The following is a 21,615-nucleotide window of genomic DNA, read 5'->3' on the forward strand; positions in this document are numbered from 1 at the left end:
CGTTTTTTTTTTTCTTCATTGAGACGCTTTGCTTGCTATGAGACAGAAGTGTAACTAGTTTCTCCTTTCACAGATAGTTTGTTTCAGGGTATAAATTGTCGATACAATGTAAAGTATTTGCCCTAGCTCTTGTTTTAAATGTATTTTCTTCTGTTATTATTATGCTTGTTGTCATCTGTTGATGTTGTATAAGCAGAATGACTATATTTGTTCCGCCCCTCCACTGTGATTGGATGGCTGGATAAAAACACTGACAGTGATGAGCATTCTTCAACTCTTGGCGGCCGGTAAAAAAAAACGCAGAGTAGCCGTATATGCTACAGTGTGTATTATATAACTACTAGGTTTAGGTCTTGTATCATCCCCTCACATTTGAGTTAAATTCTGGAAGAAGCGTTACGTTGATCATGTGCTTTAAACACTGAGAGATCTTATTGACCACAAGACATGACTGTAAACCACATCACGGCGATTATATTTTATGGCCTTCTTATAATGCATTTCCAGGTATGTGTATTTTTAGTGATTAGCTGGAATACCTGCTTTATTTTTTATCTGTAGAGGGAACAACTGCACAGTCTGATTTGAATCAAATCTGCATAATTGTATGTTTAGGCTAAACAACAAAGACCACCCAAAAACACTGATTCTGCATGTTGTGTCACTGCATTAAAATACTTGTATTAGTTGTGTTACTAGTTAGCTTCACTGCAAGAAAGTAGCTAACTGTATTAAAGGCATTTAAGGGGGCAAAATGTAACAGAACTGTCAAGTTATGAAATTTATATTTAATCAGAGTAGTGTAACTTGGGCTCAAAAACAATGTGGGCCAACATGTAGCAACATCTGCTCTAATGGAGATTTTTCACATTTTTGAACCCTGTCTTTGTCACTTGCTTCACCATTGGATTCATTTCAAGTAAATTGAAACATCATGTGGCAGATAACGTTTCACCAATGCAATTTATAGGTGTATTTTTTTCATATGTGTCCTATTTGTGAAAATGGACCAGTCAGCATTTGATGAGATTTTTCCATAAGTAGGATCAGCTGTTACTGATACCCGTAATTGCAAATAGAATTAGCTTGATTTGGATTAGATTTTTAATAAACATTGGGGAAAAGAAAAAATCAGACTGTGATCACTAATGAGACAGAAACCAAAAGACATTCTGATGCACGCTAGTAGTCTGTGATGCTGTTAAATGACAACTTGTTAAACAACATAAAACTGTGGTTTAAAAGTTTTGAAATGTTGAACCTGGTTTAAATGACATTCAGTTGAGTAATACATTCTCTGCACCGCTTTTAATTTGTAGTTATGTAATTAATCTAGTAATTAAACTCGTTCATCTTTATTTCACGGTGTCATTGTTACGGTGTAATTTATATATTTAAGTAGTACTGAGTAATATTAATTAACTACATGTACTTACTATAGGATTAGGATTTGGTTGAGGGTTAGTTGCATGTAATTATACATAATTTACTGTTATTACCATGGCAAGTACATGCAACATATGTGACAAGGACACTGTAAAATAAAGTGTTACCTTAAACTCTTAAAGTTGCAGAGAGTTGGCAAAGTTGTTTGATGTGACAATCATGTTTAATTCAATTCATTGTTGTTTGCCTATTTGTCCAAGTTTACCTGTCACCTTGTGAAGACTTGCGTGGCCTAGGCTGTTTTTAGTATAAACACAGTGTAACCCAACGACCGCTTCCTATCATGTGATCTTGAAACTTTTCACCCTCATGTACTTTTTAGTGATTTCAGTTAACTCATAAATCTAAGTATTAAACTTTATGGAATATCCACGTCTGGAATAGTCTTTATAGGATTATATGAATGTAGTCTATAACAATAGATTGTCTTTTAAACACATACATATTAAAGATGGGCACCAGATGAGCTGTGGGTACAGTGTAATGATTCACTTGCCCTGACTAACCTCTCTTCTTCTCTCTCACTGTTTGTTCTGTAGGCAAGTTATCCTGCTTGGGAGGACTTTGTCACCAAAGGGGCTAAGCTGCAATCTCAGTTAAGGTAAGAACAGGCCTCCTGCATTACACACTTCCGTGTATGGAGAATAATTATGATAATCTCGTTTCGAAAGCAGGAAATGTGCTTGATTATTACATCATTCAGGAAGGATTTGTCATCCAGTGTAATAAAAATACATTTGAGAAAAATGTCTTTTAAAGGATCCAAAAAGGCAATGAAGAGGCAGTGTTGAAGAAAGAATGGGACTTTAGTTTATTTAAAGGAATAAAGAGATTATTTAGAAGTAGAGAAATTTAAATGCAGACAATTAGGAAAGGTGCCGCATGAATGGATTGTACTGTCTTAAAGGGATAGTTCACCCCAAAATGAAAATTACCCCATGATTTACTCACCCTCAAGCCATCCTAGATGTTTATGACATTCTTATAAGTAAAATAGCTTTCGCTGAAGTGTAACTGCTCTCGCAGTTCAAAATGCTTGCGCTACGTTCGAAGTCCGCTGCAGTTACGTTTTTCCCCTTAAATTGATTACCGAAGGCGGAAGTTAGATATTTTACTTCATAACATGATAAATATGGATGTTTTTCTTACACAAGCGCATCATTTAACTTCAGAAGGCCTTTATTAACCCCCGGGAGACGTGTGGATTAGTTTTATAATGGATGGATGCACTTTTTTGGACTGCTATTATAAAGCTTGGATTGGCCAGGACATTTTTTAATATAATAATATAAAGAAGAAAGTCATATACACCTAGGATCGCTTGAGGGTGAGTAAATCATGGGCTAATTTTCATTTTGGGTGAACTAACCCTTTAAAGTCAATAGGACATGCCATTTGCAACTCTTTGTGAAAATAGAACAGACTTAAAGGGTTAGTTCACCCAAAAATGAAAATTCTGTCATTAATTACTTCCCCTCATGTCGTTCGACACCCGTCAGACCTCCGTTCATCTTCGGAACACAAATGAAAATATTTTAGTTGAAATCCGATGGCTCTGAAAGGCCTCCATTGGCACAATGCACGGTACACTCTCAAGACCCTTAAAAGGTACTAAAGACATCGTTACAAAGTCCATCTCACTACAGTGGTTCTAAAATAACTTTATGAAGCGCAAAAAAAAACGAAACAACGACTTGTATAGTGATGACCAATTTCAAAACACAGCATCATGAAGCTTCGAAGCGTTATGAATCAGTGAGTCGAATCATGATTTGGATCGCGTGTCAAACCACCAAACTGCTGAAATCACGTGACTTTGGTGATCCAAACCGCTGAATCGACTCACTGATTCATAACGCTTCAAAGCTTCATGATGCAGTGTTTTGAAATCGGTCATCAAGTCGTTTTTTTTGCACACAAAAACTATTCTCGATACTGGTTTCATGATATGATTTTCTATTTGTTTTTTTTGTTTTTTATTAAACATTTTCCTTTTATTTATCAGAATAAATGCTGCACATTTCTTGAGATATATGACATATATTGAAATATATTTTATGTTGTAATAATACTAAATTGACATTTTAAAACAAATCAAGAAAAAGTCCCTCCAAGGAGATCTTCCAGTGGTGTTTTCTGGGGAGGAGGTTGTTTCAGCTCAGTGTGTCTGTTGCAGGGGGTGGACACTGGCACAGTCTTCACCCTCATCCTGTACAGAGGAATAGCAGAAATAAAAAAGACTAAGGCTGAATCCGAAATCGCCCCCTAAACCCTCATTCACTATTCCCTATGTTCGTCCACGAATACATTTCACTTGAAGGAGTGAATGAAAACGAGTGAGTGAATTCGGACAGCCGTTGTGTGTACATCAGCTGTACACTTGTTATAGCGGTGCAATGTGGGATTGAATGAGTGCACTCAATAATGTCCACTATGGTTTCGGACACCACTACAGATGGCTGTCCCTTCAAATAATTTCCTAGTTGAGGGTATAGGGGGCGATTTCAGATTGAAGTACAACAGTGACAGGGGTTTCACGTTGTTATAAAGGCAATATTATTTCTTATAATTTGCATCATTACACTTGAGTTAGAAATACAGAACACATTTAGTAAAATATGCCATAATAATAACATATTATTTGAAAAAACCCATGTACATATTTAGAGAAAGAGATAGTAAAATAAATACAACACCTGGTTCTGCAACAGCACAGATTTCTCCTTCAGTCGTGCTGGGCTTTCTCTTGATGAGCCTGGAATGGATTTACTACAGCAGAAAACAGCCTTGTATCTTTTGCCATTAAAAAAACACTGATGCACCTTGTGATCTCCGTGGCTTTCGGCCTCTTCGCCGCGAGTGGGGCTGCAAATCTACCGGTCAGTGTGGTTTGGCCTTTTAATATCCATTTACATAGGTGGACTGGAGCTTCTCACTGTGGTGATTATTAGTCTTTGGAAAGTCAAAATGCCACCACACCTCTGTTTTGAAGTAGTCAACATCCATGCGCTTGCTGTCGCGATGTTTGCTACTGATTGATGGTACGTACACACTGGCACGGAGTAGAGTGGGCGTTTTCTGTTCATTCCTATGGTAGTTGAGCTTCACGCTCATGTGCGCTCACAAGCTCAAACTGAAAACGCCCACTCTGCTCCTCGCCAGTGTACACTCACCGTCAATGCTAGCTACATCTTGCTCGCTGTTATCGTGCCTGTAAAGCAAGGTCGCAGTACACAGTAAACGCCCCTGCTGTTAAAAACGTGTAGCGCGATTCGCTTAACATCTCAACCAACTTGAATCGTCACATATTTTTATCGATTTTTTTCAACCGGCTTGGAGTGAATCGTTACATCACTATCTGTCGTAAATCGATTGGATCTTGAATATTGGGTGTTACATAATCGAATGCTCCCAAATGTTTGGAGGAAGGAGTCAAGAAGTAAGGGCAGGGACACACCAAGCCGATGGTCGGCCGTCGGCTAATGTTCATGGCAGTCTTCATCTTTTCGGAGCATTCCAATACGCAAATATTTTCATAACGACATGGCCATATATAGCCTAATTAATATAAGTAAAGACTAAATGATTCATATTCAAAATGGTAAGCAAGCGCTGCTTTGTTTACGGTTTGTATATTCACATTCCTAGTTCATGGTCCCTTTTTTTGAATGACTGTCATCTGCCTTTATGGACCGTTATTATCTCTCAAGCCTGAACATACATGCTAGCTCTACTTTTTTGCACAGACGCAGCCGACGCGAGACGGGGCTTTCATCGCCGCTAGTTCTTTGATGTCAGTTTGGTGACATAATTCGAAAGGAAAGTTAATTATTCACGAAGACAAGGTTTTCATTATAATAATGTGGACAATAAGACCGTGAACTTGTATTAAAATGAAGCAACTAAATAGGGTTAATATTGATTTCATTCTTATTTTAAGGCCCTACGTCATGTCACAATCCATTTTTTGGTCCAATGTTTTGTTGACTTAATGATCGACAATAAGGTACGCAATGGTATAACCCATTGAACAGATTGTACATTTACTCCCTGTGTTAATTTGCGGCAGATTCAATTTGGCATCTATCCTGACAAAGGTGGATACCTAGTTGGTACTCTAAATCAATACAGTACAGAAAGACTTGTCAAAGGAGGATCTTTCTCAAAAGATCTTTTAGGTTAGCCCTGGTTTCATTTTTACAGCACGTCCCCTCTGCCTGACCTCGCTGTTCTGTCCCTGGAGAGTAAACAGGCTAATGACCCTCCCAAAGGTCTACTCCAATCCTACAGATAAACATCAAACACGCTCCACTCACACACACCATTACCATTGCCAGCTCCTCCGTCTGGACTGCCAAGAGCTGATCAGGGACTGTTTTTTAAAGTTCCTTGTGACTTTGGGCATTGATAGTGTTTTTGTAAACAGAGTGTTGGGTAATATTTACCCATTGCAGTATATCATGGTATGTCTAAGTTGAACAACATCACAGTGTATGCAAATATAGATACTAGACTAGCTGGTTTGGGAATGGCTGCTTTAAATCTTAATCCAAACCAACTGCGGCATTTTAGGTGTAGTCGTGCTGTGCAGCCTTTAAAGTGCCATTAAACACTATCAAAATGTGGCGTGTTTTGAGATGAGATGCATGGGTCAGTGGTCATTTTTCTGTATTTAAATTGGAATTCATTCAGACAGTGACTGGGATACACCTATTCTAAGATGAACTGGTTCACAATTATTTCTTGGGGGTTTGATAAGTCTGTAGTGTAGATAATTTATTAGTCTCATTTAAATGTAAAATTCTTGAAGAAAGTTTGGCTTTATTAGTTAATTATAAAAAATGTGTATATAATTCAACATAATTCATATTTGATAATTAAAATATATGTTATATATACACTTTACAGTTAGTTTACAGTTACACCATTGACATTTATTTATTTGTCATTTAATCAAAGTTACGGCCTCAATGTACTTCAAGCTAAATCAAGGAACGAACTGATGTGACAAAATCAGGCCTGAACAAACTTCTTTTGGAGTCCGTTTTGAGAGTTTGAAACCGCTTGCCTAAGTGAACTTACTTATTATCTCTGTAAATATATTCTCAAGCAATATTCTCATCAGTGTTCAGCAATGATGCATTTAAATATAGCATATTTTGTGTTAGAGCCCAAACAGTATCCTAGTGAAATAATGCATATCCATATTTCCATATGATTTGACAGTTTATTTTATTAAATATCAAAATGTGTGCATCGTACCTGACACTTAAATTATCACTTTACAGTCAGTTTTATGACTGTCATTCTCTTCAAATGCAATTGAAGTTTGAAACGTGTATAACGTTACCAATGTTGTGTGTAACTTTAGAGACAGTCCCTAAATTCGCCAGCGTAATGCCAGTCATATCAGATGCGCTGTGGTTCTGCTGTGTTTTTTTTAAACCATTTTCGCTGCTGAAATAGAACAAAAACAGTCAACAACAGTATGATGAATGAATCTCCTGCATACATCGCACGTTTAAATCTGCTTTGAGTGTAGATTTCAGTGAGTGCGGCGCACGCTCTGAACATAACTCCGGCTAATCTGAACGCCTCCTGATTTTGAGACATTGGATTCATAAACTCAATAGAAACACGTGTGAGTGGTTATAATGCGCAACGCGATTATAACAGATGGCTTTTGAGAAGACTATAATAAGTTCAACAGCCAGTGTGACTAGTGTGCAGCCGAAATAACGTTACACCCGCAAATGGCGGTTGTTAATGTCAAGCCCTGATTATCCCTTAAATGTCACCCTAGTCTTGTCTGAATTTGTTCGTTCGCTTCACGTTATAATTTGCCAGACGTAGTTTTGGTATTGAGGTCAAAGTCCACTTGCCTTGCGTTCGTAGTTTTGAAATGTTCCCCCTATTACAGTGACTTTCTTCTGGCATGTTCTGCAGACAGGGTGACCATCTTCGATTAAGTTTCCCTCAGGACTTTTGTAAAAGCCAAAATATGACCACACCTCAGATTTGGTCCTTTTAGAGGCTGAACAATCCCCAGAGTGCTGTCACTGCCTTCTACCATTTATTCTCATTCAAAAACAGCTTTGCGCTCTGCACCAGACTGACTGACTGGACAAGATTTATTGCGAGTTTTCACAATCGTGATAATCACACGCGGTTTTAATGATAATTTTATACGATATCACTAACCGTCACTAAATTTTATCGTGGTTTATCGTGAAACCGGTAATCGTTTCATCCCTAGCGTGGAGTCTCCGCCTTCTTTCACGTTGAACTGTTTTCCGCTTCATTTCTTCCGTTGAGTCCGTCGAGGTCAGACGTCCACGAAGTGAAAACACGAATACACTGGAGAGCTGCTTTATAGTGGAAAATAAAATAAAGTTGTATTTCTGATGAAACGAGACACTAACCCATTTTTTCATGTTTATTAAATAAACGTGACATGACTTTACTAGTCTTGTATTGCAGAGCTTCTGCAAACATATTGTTATGACCAGATGCTTTTTTTATGCCTTGTTTAAAAAAATGCTTGCTCTTTTTTTTCAATTTTGTTGTGTTTATTTTGTTATTGAGAGTAAAGCATGCAGCACATATTTACATATTCATCGTCAGATGTTCGCTAACTCTTGGAACTTCGTTTTACCCCTAAGTGAAGAACTAAAAATAATTTCACTGTGAGTATATCTGGGCCTTTAATCTTTTCCCCTCCAAAAAATATATCAAACCTATACGAGTAGGGGACTAGTTATCCAACAACCGTGACATGTCTCTATTTAACAGGTTTGAAGAACATAGTTAAAGCTACACTATGTAACTTTTCCGTCCACTAGAGGTCGCCTGTTCAAAACAAAGGCGTAGTTTGATGACGGCACGTTTGAGCGCAGAATCTCAGGACATGTGGTCTTCACCTCACAGCCGGTGGAAAATAATCAGGATAGGACTCGAGCAGAAATCATGTTAATGGATGCGATTATTAACATTACTGTAGTCTGAAGTAGAGCAGGAGCGAGTGTTGTGGAGCTGAGCAAGGCCGCAGGAGCGATTGAAGAGCGGGACTGTTATTATGGCATAGTCGCTGGCGGGACTTTTATTATGACACGGTTGCCGGCGCTACTTCCTCTTTTCCAGTCATGAGTCTAAGGTAACCCAACTCTGTTTATCGTATTAGATATATCTGAGTGTGTTGAAAAGGAAGTTATGACGTTCGCTCGGCGGCTGCTATGACACTTGTTCACACTGCAGTGAGAGTAAAGTGTTTCACTGAATAAAACCGGAGACCGAGGGTGACGCAGATATGACGCAATCGACAGGCGACTCCCTCACACGCATAGCTCACACGTCCCGGCTCCTTGGTTAAAATAGCAATTTTCTCACGATTTACAAATAGTTTAAAACATTTGGGATATTCTAAGTACTCAACTGAACAAAATATATAACACTGGCCTGGTGGTTTCTGGATATTTTACTGCAAAAATCCTACATAGTTCACCTTTAATCCAACCAGGATATAGATTCAGAACTATCGGTTTAATAATGCTCTTCAACCGGAAGGTAACCAGTAACTTATTTTTCTAGGACATCCCTACCATTAACCCAACCTCCATTCCTAGAAGCAGAATTAAAGAGATGTCTGTTGCGAGTCTACCTTTATCAGGCACAAAAGCTTTTGCAGGGCTTGGGGGGCCGCTGTGGGGAGGTGGGGGAATTGCTGAAAGGCTGTACTTTGTAGTTCGTATCACCTGATACCACAGAGCTCTCTCTGATAAGCTGAGATCTCTCTCTTCAGACTGAGGGCTCTGAATGGATCCCGACAATGGCACCATTGACCCTGTCAGTATGTGCCCGTGTCCCCTCCAATGAACACGCTGAACTCTTTCCATTGAGATGCTCCGACCGTTTTCCATCTTCTGACCAGGGAGAAGGCTTTAGATATTTGTCACTGTCTAATCAAATGATTAAGTATATGTTACCTTTTACGTATAGAAGGGAATTTGTCTAATGTGAACTCAAGTAGGATTGAGATTTCTTTATTTCATGGCCACAGGTAGGGGTGTGCGATATCACGATTTTAGATTGTGAATGATTCAAATATCTCCATGATCTGCTCTTGAAGAAAGATCGTGGTATTGTGCTGCAGTGCACCTTCTCTCAGTTATATATATACAACATATTGCAAAAATGGTATTTGCTGTGAGAAACGGACCTCGGGTTCGGGCTTAACATGTAAATGTAATGGTCGGGTCAGGTCAGGTTAAATGATCTCGGGTACGGGCCGGGTTCGGGCTGCAGTTTAAAGTCTGTGCAGACCAGGGACTGGAATCAGCAGATTTTCTGCATGCTCGGCCCGGACTGGTGACTGGCCGGTACAATTAATTAAAAAAATTCTGCAGTAACGATACACCAATGCCAGCTGCACTTTCTCGCTCTCTTCTCTCTAATGGCGCAGTGACACACACCCGCCTCCTCTCACTCACTTGTCTCATTAGCTCCTGCTAAATAATAACCTGGCTCTGCCCTCCTACATACTTCCGCTCAATTTTAATTTTCCTTCAGTACTCCGTCTGGGATTGCGGTATATTCTCTGGTTTTCTCCGGTCAAATTTTAACCAGTCCAGCGAACAGAGGGAGTGGCTGAGAACGAAGACGTTAATGTCGTGCTGTAGTTTGAGATGACGTACGTCATGACCAAACGTTAGCGATTGGTTATGGCAGATCCAGAGCGGCTCTGGGCAGATCCAATAGTTTTAAACTTCAACAAAGTACCCGCCTTCAAGGAAGTTAACGCTTGTCAATGGAGGGTGGCCAGACTCTCTGTACAAATTAAATGTATGAGAGTCTGGTAGGACCAGGCTAGCTAAATTTCCGCAGGTTTCGGACTCACGCCAAAAGCGCACTCCACTGATCTATATAAGTGGCGCGCACATAAAGCCGCCTCTCAAACAGCTTGAGAGTCGCAAGTACCAAAATGAGTGGCTTACTGCGCTTAAACGATCATATACACACCAAATGATGTCAAAATGCCCCTGTCTTGGCGAGTATTCAGTTAAAAACAGCCAGTTTTTAAATAAAAAATAAAGTTAGATTATATTTACATTGCTAAAATTAAGATTGCAGCTGATTGGTATTGATAATCATCTCGTGATGACGTATAGCTTTAACACTTCCAGTGTAGACTGTTTTTGTTTTTGTTGCTAGTTTGATAATGCTTTCAGCTATGAGTGATTTTTTTTTTTCTACTTTCAATTCCGTTTATAAAAGCTTTTTGCCATATTTAGTGCAGCAAATGTAAAGTATGCAGATTTTGTAGTAAGTTGCACTTTAGTTATCAGCATCTATAGGTATTTAAATGTCATTCATCCAGAGTATTGTGGTTTGCTGTGCTGTTAACATTGGCTCCTCTCCTGGTGCGAGCTCCAAAAAACTGTCAGTGGAAATATTTGTCATGATAAACCGGCTGTTCGTAAGAATCCAGTCAAAGAAACTTTGCTTGTGGGCTTTTCCTACAAACAAACTCTTCCTCTTTCTGTCGTTCAGGACAACAATCATCGTCACCAGCTCATTCCTGGACGCTTTCCAGAAAGTGGCTGACATTGCAACTGGAACACGAGGTAAGATGAGATCTTTACCTTCTTTGTCTCTCTCTCTCTCTGTCTCTCTCGTCTCACCTAACAAACAGGCTGTCTCTCCAGTGATCGTAATGAGGAAAGCAGGCAAGCCGTACTTCACAGGAAAGGTTATTCATCAGAAACATGAAGCATTAACTCGGAACTCCCCAATATTCCTCCAAATGTCTTTTCCTTTTTTAAGGCAGATGTGTGCTGTAATGACACTAAAGTGAGGAGACGGTGTGTTTTATAGCTTTCTGAATGATGGCACTCCTGGTGATGCGCATAAAGCGAGAAATAAATCCACACCAGCCTCTGGAATTTGACAGTGCATATTGCTAAACTGTTTGGTACACGTACCGAGCAGTATGTCATACGCTATTTACCAGTCAAAAGTATTAAGACTGAGCTAAGATATGAAAGATGATGTGTGTAATATCAGTCAGTGTTTCCTGTCCCGGTTTAAAGTGCAGAGATGGCTAGAAGTGAGCCATTCGTAGATTGACTCCCATGAAAAGTACATTGCTGTTTGTTGGAGCATTCCGGCCAACCCTAGCATAGCAAAGCTGACCAATGAAATGAATTGGGGGGGTGGGACTATCTGTTTGAGTGACCAGGAATTTGTTTGGGCTACAAAAACACAAGCACTTGTCATACATCCAGACTCGTCATTTTACTTTCTATTTTATCTTTCCAAAACTCATTTGTAGGATTATGTTTTTTATTTTTCTGAAACGAAATTAAGCGAGTCATGTTTTCCCTTTTGAAGATCAGCTTTTCTTATCATACTCGCTGTCAAAACTGAAAAGTAGTAATCCTGTCATGCTCTGTTTCTAGTGTATTGTCTTTTTGTTTATTCTATATTCTCTCTTTGAGATTTGTAGTTTGTTTATTTGAATGCTGCGAGGTCTCACCTTTAGGGCAGTGTGTTAACGTCCTGAAGTAAGCGGTGTTAAATCCTGGCACCCTAGGCAACCTTTATTGACACAGAACCAAAAGAAGGTCATCGTGGTATTGTTCTGTGCTCAGACAATTGGAGGAAGGCATGACTGTCTCATAATGCCCCGGATTGGGTTACATAGCTCCACTCCTTGTTAAGGTGACTAGTTAGTTTCTGTAATATTTACGCTGTGTGTTTGCGCTCTTCGTTCTTTATACCGCTGCTGTGATTTAGCCCTGACTCTGTTTATCTTGCTGATAGCCCAAGAATTTTACCTTGATCGTGTGTCGCTGAATTATATTAGCATAACAAAAACACAGACACTGCTGTCCACATTATATTTTGAGTCTGTCTTAACTTGTTTATTTCAGGTTACTTAATGCATTAAACCAATGTAGTTGGAAGTATGCTTCCATTTACTTTTCTCCACCCTTTTGTCCATCTCCTATCTCGAATTAATCTACAAAGAAAATCGCCAACCATAGTGAATAGTTTGTGAGCTGTTTTGTTTGTATAAGAAACCTGATGCTTGTTCCTAATGCACCTGTCCACAGCTGAATCAGTGGAGCTGCATTAAATAGCTTTCCATTTCCATCTTTCTATTTGGACAAATGCAATCGAAATGGCATTTGACATCACCTTTGAAAGGGCGGAAGTCCACAACAGTGACATCACGTGAACCTGGAGGTATAGACAGCATGTCAGCTCTCTAGGTTGTGGAGCAGAGCTGTAATATTAATTCATTAACAGGTTCTCTGAGTTTCGTTTCCATTGCATATGCAACTTTTTTTATACCCTGAGAGAATTCATTTTCCCAGAGAGGTCTTGACATGCCAGAAAAGGTGGCGTGAAAGAGCATTTAAATATTTTGCTGCCGGTGTTGCCGCCACACCTTATCACGAGAGAGCTGTCATGACTCAAGCCTGCTGTGTCATGCCTTCTGATGGATTTAGCTGGAAATTGGTTACATGCAAGTCAGTTGTTTTTTATAATTCAACTGAATATCCGTGTTTGCTGGGAGTGGCTGTGTGTGTTGAGGATTTTAGGTGATGCTTTTTCGTTGCCGTTCTCACAGAAGATAACGGAATAGTGCATGTGTTTGGGTTGGAGTTTGTGTTTGATTAGGAAGTTGGCATTGACATGACTGGCATCTCTTTCAGTCTGAAGAGATTGCTGTGCATTTTTCCTTCTTCTTCTTTGTGTAGTCACTTACTCTATTCTCTTTACTGATGAATTCATGCATTGTGAGAATTTAAGACCATTGATGATAAACTGGGTGATGGTCCAAATATATTTAATAAAACTTACAAACAAGCAAATGTCAAGATAACTACAATATTTAACAATTTTCTGCCTGATATTATTGGTCTGTTTTTCACCATGTTTGTCTTGTACACTGATGAAATCTACTCTTTTTTTTATTTTTTTAAGGCAAGTGGTTACACAAAATTATTTTATCTTTATTTAAACATATGTTTTTAGTTGATCAGTTCAAATATATTATATATTGTAGATTGATTTTGATTGTGAGTAAATTTAAACAAGTGAGTAAACAATTTGAACACAATTAAATTAAGTGAGGACCAAATGTGTATAGCAATCGTGTTGCTTTAACTTATTTTAATTAAGAACAAGCAGCAAAATATATTTTTTTCAGCATAGGGTACACGCCAGGGATGTCACAAGTACCAGTACTTCGGTACCAAGTCGGTACTGAAATTATACAAATGTGACGATACCAGCATTTCTGTAGTACCGACTCCCGAGTATATTCGGTACCCGAAGCTGCGTTTAGTCGCTTCCATGTTTATCCAAGCGCAGGGCTCCAGACAGTAGCCCAATATATACTAGTGTCTGTGAATATTAAACTGCAAAATACTATTTAAATATTACTCCTCCATGTTCTACGTCTCTGTGTGAATGACGGGGCACAGAGGCGTGGGCGAGCTTGCGTCTCTGTCGTGTGTCACTATCATAGACTCTAAAAAAATATATCACTATATTATGAGGACACGAACGCATAAACCGCCACTTCATGAGAATTTACCGTTTCATTTGAGAAAACTGTCATATCATGAACACAGACACTCAAAGGTCTTCACGGCAACCCGTCAAAATAAAATTTTGGTTACATCTTTTTTAAATTGACAGAATATTTATATAGTTAAATAGTTGTAGCCTACAGTAGGTTTAGCTATATATAATAATAATAATAATAAATATTATGCCTAGATGGTTGATTATTTTTCACTTGATCTTTTTTTACTTTTAGACAGCATACAGCCTTTAAATGTTTGTATTATTTACTTATAATGATGATCATCTTAAATAATAAACTTAATAAATTTAATATGTTTTTAAAAAATAGTTAAATAAATTAAAAAATAAACATTTAGCTGTGGTACTGAAATTGGTACAGAGTACCGTAAAAATGTTATGGTATTGGTACCGACTACTGGAATTTTGGTACCGTGACATCCCTAGTACACGCACTTACTCTCTGCTGTGTGATTTTTACCAGGACTTTTGACTTCAATCTTAATATTGATTATGTTGACAAGCAGATCAGCTGCTGACCCACCCACATCCCCGAAACCTGATCAATCGACTTATTGATCAGCTGTGACAGCTTTGCTCAACAAACCCATCTGCTCAGGGTTTCTTTCATTTGATAAACTTGCTGTTAAAAACAGTTAAGGGGTCTGCCTTTTACGTGGCTCACTGTTTCTGATTGGTCAATTACAACATTCTCAGGACAAATATATTTGTACAATGTCCTGGTCAGCCTGTTGATCTTTATTTTGCAATAATGACTAGCTGACTGCACATTTTCCCTTACTTATCAATCCATGTCTAAGACTTAAGATCAATGATGTTAATGAATAATAAAGACCAGACCAGATCTCCAACATAACCTTCTCTTGACTTTCTTTCCCCCAAAGCATCTGTCCATGTGGTAGCCAAAAGACAGGATGCGATAACCACTTTCGTCCATCTTTCTAATCCACATCTATCCCACGCTTATTCATTCATTCACTGACTGAATTGATTGATCGATCCCCCCCGTTCTCTCTTGCGTTTTATTGGAGGTTGCGGACCAGAACTGCCCTGCATGCTCTTCTTCAGCAGTTCTCATCATCGCAAAGGGTGTGTTCAGTTAGCGATTCGCAATTTTACAACCTCATTCCTTCCATCTATAACAGATGAGGAGAAACTACCCTGCTCCCTTATTTTCTGTCTGGCCATTCTTTTTTTTTTCCTTTTTTTTTTCACTTTTAAGGCAGCTTCTCAGAGGACAGCTGCTGGCCTAAATGTGCAGCTCCATGAGTTTGTGCCCTAGTGAGTAGAACATAAATATCAAAGCAGGACACTCTAGTGCTCACCACTAAGGGAAATTCTTCACGTTCTCTCACTTAAAGGGTTAGTTCACCCAAAAATGAAAATTCTGTCATTAATTACTTCGCTTCATGTCGTTCGACACCCGTAAGACCTCCGTTCATCTTCGGAACACAAATGAAGATATTTTGGCTAAAATCTGATGGCTCTGAAAGGCCTCCATTGGCACAATGGCACTTTACACTCTCAAGACCCTTAAAAGGTACTAAAGACGTCGTTACAAAGTCCATCTCACTACAGTGGTTCTAAAATAACTTTATGGAGTGACGAGAATAGTTTTTGTGCGCAAAAAAAACCCTAAATAACGACTTGTATGGTGATGACGATTTCAAAACACGGCATCATGAAGCTTCGAAGCGTTATGAATCAGTGAGTCGATTCAGCAGTTTGGATCGCCAAATTTCAGCAGTTTGATGGTTTGACAAGGGATCCGAATCATGAATCGACTCACTGATTCATAACGCTTCGAAGCTTCATGAGGCCGTGTTTTGAAATCGTCATCACCATATAAGTCGTTATTTAGGGTTTTTTTGTGCACAAAAACTATTCTCGTCACTCCATAAAGTTATTGTAGAACCACTGTAGTGAGATAGACTTTGTAACGACGTCTTTAGTACCTTTTATGGGTCTTGAGAGTGAACCGTGCATTGTGCCAATGGAGGCCTTTCAGAGCCATCAGATTTCAACTAAAATATCTTCATTTGTGTTCCGAAGATGAACGGAGGTCTGACGGGTGTCGAACGACATGAGGGTAAGTAATTAATGACAGAATTTTCATTTTTGGGTGAACTAACCCTTTAACATTACGTTTGAGCTCTTGTTCTTACAGTCCACTGAAAATATAATCAATTGTCTGAATACTGCGTGTGTTAGGATCCGTGGACAGCTGTGTTAAGACAAAAAGGGAAGAGCAGATGTATGTTGAATATATGGAGGTATAGTTGGAGTCGTCAAAAGCACTGTTGCACCGTTTTAGTCTCACACCTGTTTTGGTCTGCGCCTGGTTCACAGCTGCCACACTTTCACAAAGGGGCCACACCAGCCCCAGTTGTCTGTAAAATGTGTGCGCACGCGTTTGGGTCCCCTACTGACCCTCAAACGTCAGACCCCACAGCAAACATTCCAGTCAGGAAGGCTGGATCGGCATGTATGTGTTTGTGGGGAATTAACCCACTGAGAGAGCTGACCCTCACTACCCCCTTCACAATCCCATCTGAGAGTGATTGAGCATGCGGTGAACAGCTGTGAAGTCCCGTGACCCTTTCACGTGAAGACCATGTATGTATGTATGCCATACAGCATTATTTTAACCGCCTCTCAATTCTATCTGACCTATTTACTTTTCATAAACTAGATGCATGTAGATTTGGTGTGTCCTAAACCTTAATGTCTAAAGGAGGAGCTTTTCTGCTGACCCAAAAGCAAAAATGCTTTCATCAGTTACTCGCCCTCATGTCATTCCAAACCTGTATTGCTTTCTTTCTTCTCTTGAACACAAAAGGAGATATTTCTAATGAGGCTTAAGGAGGTCAAGTTTCAAAATGGAGGCAAAAGCACCCTTAAAGTACACTACCGTTTAAAAGTTTGGGGTTAATATGTTTTCTTGTTGTTGTAAATAAATGAATTAATACTTTTATTCAGCATGAAATTGATCAAATGTGATCAATTCATAATGTTACAAATTATTTGTATTTCAAATAAATGCTGTTCCATTGAGCAAACTTTCCATACATCAAATAATCATGAAAAAAAGTATCACACACAAAAATATTAAGGAGCACAACTTTTTTCAACATGGATAATCATAAATGTTTCTTGAGCAACAGATCAGCATATTAGAAGGATTTCTTAAAGATCATGTGACACTGAAGACTGGAGTAATGATGCTGAAAATACAGCTTTGCATCACATTAATAAATAATATTAAAATCTATAAATTTTATTATTTTAAAATGTATATAGAAAACAGTTATTTTAATAGTATTTCACAACTGTATTTATGCAGCCTTGGTGAGCGTAAGAGACGCCAAACTTTTGAACAAAAGTATTGAATGAAAGACTTATTATAGATTTATTTTCTGATAATCTTCCACTACCATTGTGACTGGATCATATATTTAGTGAGTTGAACATTGAGAATTGTGTAGAATCATTCAGAGTGGTTTTGTGAACTGAAAAGATCCATTCAGTAAATTTTGTCCAAATTATCATGTTTGACTAAACTATCCCTATAACTATTAAGTATTATCTCATAATACAGAGAATATTTCTAGATATTTTTTTCATAAATTGCTCTTTCCTGTGATTCACTTTCCATGATAAATCACATTGACGTATGAATGGACTTCACCTTTAGCAGGGATTTTACTTACTACTGTACTTATTTCATTATATGTGATGGCACGTTCTCTGTTGAAAAGGCCTGCAAAAACATGCCTTGTGAATCATAAGGTTTGTGACATGCAGTGGATGAGTTCCCTTGGGGCTGTTTTTTTTTAAGCAGATGGTTTTTAAAAGAACAAAAACGTTTTAGTCTTTTCTCTGGTCTCAGGGAACTCATGACTGCTTACCACAGTGCTAGACGTTACATAATTGGTTGGCACGCTCAAAAACTGCCTTTGGAGTTTTAGAGATTTGTCATATTTTCAGTGTGATTGAAGCACACTATGACACTAGTGACATTAGTTGTTAGTAACTGACCTATACAATTTTGGTCAACTAAGCCTCTTCTCGTCGACTAACGTTTAGTTCACTTTTAGGGGGCAGCCCTAGCTGTTAGTCAAAATCCGCATATCCATTGTCGGACCAAAAGCAAGTGCGTGCCAGTCACGTTTCCACTATCACTTCCGGGGCTTCCTTGGGGCCAATGGCCATGTATTTTGGCCCGGCGAATACCTTGGTCCAGTGCGGGCCAGCTCAGGCTTGAGGAGTGGTTACGAACAAACACAAAGTTTATCTGTGTCTGGAGACGGCAGTGTCGTGGATGATTTCATATATAGGCTAACATCAGCATTAAACACTTTAACAATTATTTTAGCTCAGAACTCACTTTCAGACAGCAGCGAGTGTTTGAAATGACTCCTGTTTGTGATCCGATGTGGATTCTGATCACTGTATAAGGCAGAAATATTCATATGCGATGGAAAAGACTATGCATGCTAACCATTACTGTAGTAAACATGGTAAATACGACCGCTTGAAGAAATCAGACAAATCATATAGGCCATCACAACAGTGTATTAATTTTATCCGTACGCAAGTCTCAACTCTTTATACCAGACTGTCTGATATCCATATTTGGCTCTGCATATGTCATAAAATTAAGCAAATCTGTTTTTTGGGAACTTCCTCTGTTTCTCTGACTGAAAATATAGCTTAACTGTTTTGGGACTGTCACTGGAGAGAGTGCTAAAGCTCCTCTGGTCATATTTATGGTGGAAAATTGGTAGAAAGGATCGTTCTTTCTAAATGTGATGTAAACATACTGTCATGTCACTACAGATAAACAGAAACAGATGCGACTGAATAAGTACGTGTCCTCTTTTGTGAAATAATGGTAAATACCACTTTATTTCTCTGGGACTAATGGAAAATCTTGACACAAATGAATTAATTATGATCAATGTATCACTTATTATTGTAAAACTGTGGTGAAACATCAATGCTTGGGTTTTAAATCTTTAAGTAAACGACAGAAATGCCCCAAAAAATGCCCGCTTTTATCATTAGGTGAAACGCTCTGGCTCGACAGTGGAAACGCAGCATGGTTTTGGGCTCCAAGGCTATTAGCACCGGCCCGTTGAAAGCCCTGGCTCGCATTGGCCCGACAGTGTAAAACCGGCTTAAGTCTTCGGCGGGAGACTAGGTACAGGCCAGCAGGAGACGGAAACTTACAGATAAGCAAAAAACCATAAACACTGAATCATGGGCTCTTGAAAAGAGTGTCACACAACAGGAACATTAAAAAAAAAACATGACATTTCAGTTCCATAGCCTTTTTGTAACAAGTTTTTGTGACTTTTTATAAATATATAAATAAAAAGGAAGGCGTCTGAATCATGAGCAGGCGTTGAATGTCTGGTCTGTGCTGTGGAGAGAGTCTGTGGGTGATGTGAGTAGGTGTGAACACTGACGGACTGTGTAACACGGACACACTGAATGCTTTTGTGCGGGCCGGGCATGAGTGGGCACCAGCTAAACTAGTGTTTAAAGGAACGAAGGAAAGAGTGTGAAGTTTATTTTGGTCTGTAGAGCGGCAGAGAGGGAGTACAGATACGAGGATGGGATGACTGTACGGTCATGTTTAGACAAAAGAAATGTGGGATCTTTGACTTTCATCTTTTTGCTAAACACCATGTCATCAAGTTAAATGCAGTGATGCAGGAACTAAAATAAACGACCTTTTCCATGTTAATTAGAGGTTTTGTTTGAAGTACAGTTGTAGAATCTGTGGCACTGAATCTAATCCCATCATGTGAACCGTGCAAGTTGGTTATGATTTTAGGCTGTCATGGTTGTCCAAATGTCATGTGGACCACTTTTGTACACTTCTTGTTTTTATAGACACGTGTTAAACCTAGGGTGGCCATACGTCCGGATTTTAAGCCCCCTGTCCAGTGCTTGACATAAGCAATGGCCCGATGGCCCGGTGGCCAGTAAAAGAGTATGTCGGGCTAGTTGAATGGCCAATCACTGGCCCGCGCGGGCCAGTGATTGGCCATCCGCAAAGGCAAAACAAACGTCATACCGTCATACAGAATCGCGAAGATGTTGGCTCTCAGTACCTCACTGATGTAGCATGTCGAAGGTAACTTACTCAACTAGCAAGCTAATATATAACCGTAACTTTGCTCATAACTGATAGATCCAAAGTGCGAGTGCTTGACTTGTGTCATGAGTGAATTTTGGTGTCATTCCAAAGGCAGCGTGCGCGCTCCGAAACAGACCGAGACGAGACGAGTAAATTATACTTTCGTTTCATGTGCATGTCAGGGATGGCTGACGCAAAACTGTAGTTCCGAAGCTTTGCACGATCCGAAGCGCAGATGTTTCGAGTCGAACGATCCGAAGCGTGATTCAAAACACCTATGTATGTCACGTGACTACGGCTAAATGAAGCCAAAATTATCTTATATAATGTGTATCTTTGTTCATTGTTTATCTTTTGTTTTATATATATATATATATATATATATATATATATATATATATATATATATATATATATATATATATATATATATATATATATATATATATATATATATATATATATATATATATATATATATATAAAACAAAAGATAAACAATTAACAAAGATACACATTATATAGGCAAACACAGTGCTAACATTACTGGTCAGGCATTAAAAAATTCATAGTTACAATGACAATTTGGTTATTTTTGCATATCTCCTGGGGCTCTCTAGCTCTTAATTCATGTACTCCATTTGCTGTATTGATTAATCCTAATGTATACAATACATACAGCTTAATGAAAAGGTTTTCCTTATATTTCTTTCAGGGCCAATAAAAATATAGAAGGGGCCAGCAAAACTCTGATCTACTGGCCCCAGGGGCCAGTGGGAATTTTTTTTTATGTTGAGCCCTGCCCCTGTCTGTCGCAGCCTAAAGCCAGACACTCATTTGTCCTCCTTTTTGGAGTTGCGCTGAATCGGCCTAAAAAAAAAAACCCGCTCTAGAATCTTTATTGGGACGCAGCAGCATAGCGTCTAATGCTGTAAGATCTCTGGTCAAACAAATGATTGGCTGAAAGCGGGTCAAATAAGTATCTGATATATCATTGGTTAAAAGCGTAAACAAGCCTCCACGTCCATGTGCTGGCTACATCATATCATAACGTTAACATGCCAAAACGTCAGACCTCATTTAATCCGGAATGGACAAAAGAGCACAAATTTATATCAAAAAACCAGTAGAGACGCTTTTCATGGATTTTGCACACTGTCTCGCTGTGAAATGTTATGTTTTCTTGCACTGTGCCTGATTATTTGTTTATTTATGTATTTCTTTTCTATCCAGAAGTCCAGAAATGTTGTTTTCAGGCACTGTGCACTTTGCAAGACAGGTTCCTCTCAGTGGTCAGTTTCTGAAACAGAAATCACAATATCTTGAATAAATACAAATACTGTGAACAAACACTTTTTTGCCTCTTCTGTTTCACATAGGTCTACTTCAAGATATATCATAGATCA

The 21,615-nt window shown here is 38.8% G+C and overlaps 1 protein-coding gene across 3 annotated transcripts in view; it reads left to right on the forward strand.

The window, feature by feature from the left end:
- Positions 1-21,615, forward strand: part of mtss1 (MTSS I-BAR domain containing 1) — a 94,399-nt gene that overhangs the window by 21,729 nt on the left and 51,055 nt on the right. For all 3 annotated transcript variants that reach the window (XM_079841653.1, XM_079841651.1, XM_079841652.1), the window contains exons 2-3: positions 1,986-2,047; positions 10,993-11,066. In XM_079841653.1, the coding sequence (XP_079697779.1) occupies positions 1,986-2,047; positions 10,993-11,066 (136 nt within the window). The remainder of the gene's footprint in view (positions 1-1,985; positions 2,048-10,992; positions 11,067-21,615) is intronic.

Source organism: Gobio gobio (genome assembly GCF_949357685.1).
Source record: "Gobio gobio genome assembly, chromosome: 17".
NCBI classification, from domain to species: domain Eukaryota; kingdom Metazoa; phylum Chordata; class Actinopteri; order Cypriniformes; family Gobionidae; genus Gobio; species Gobio gobio.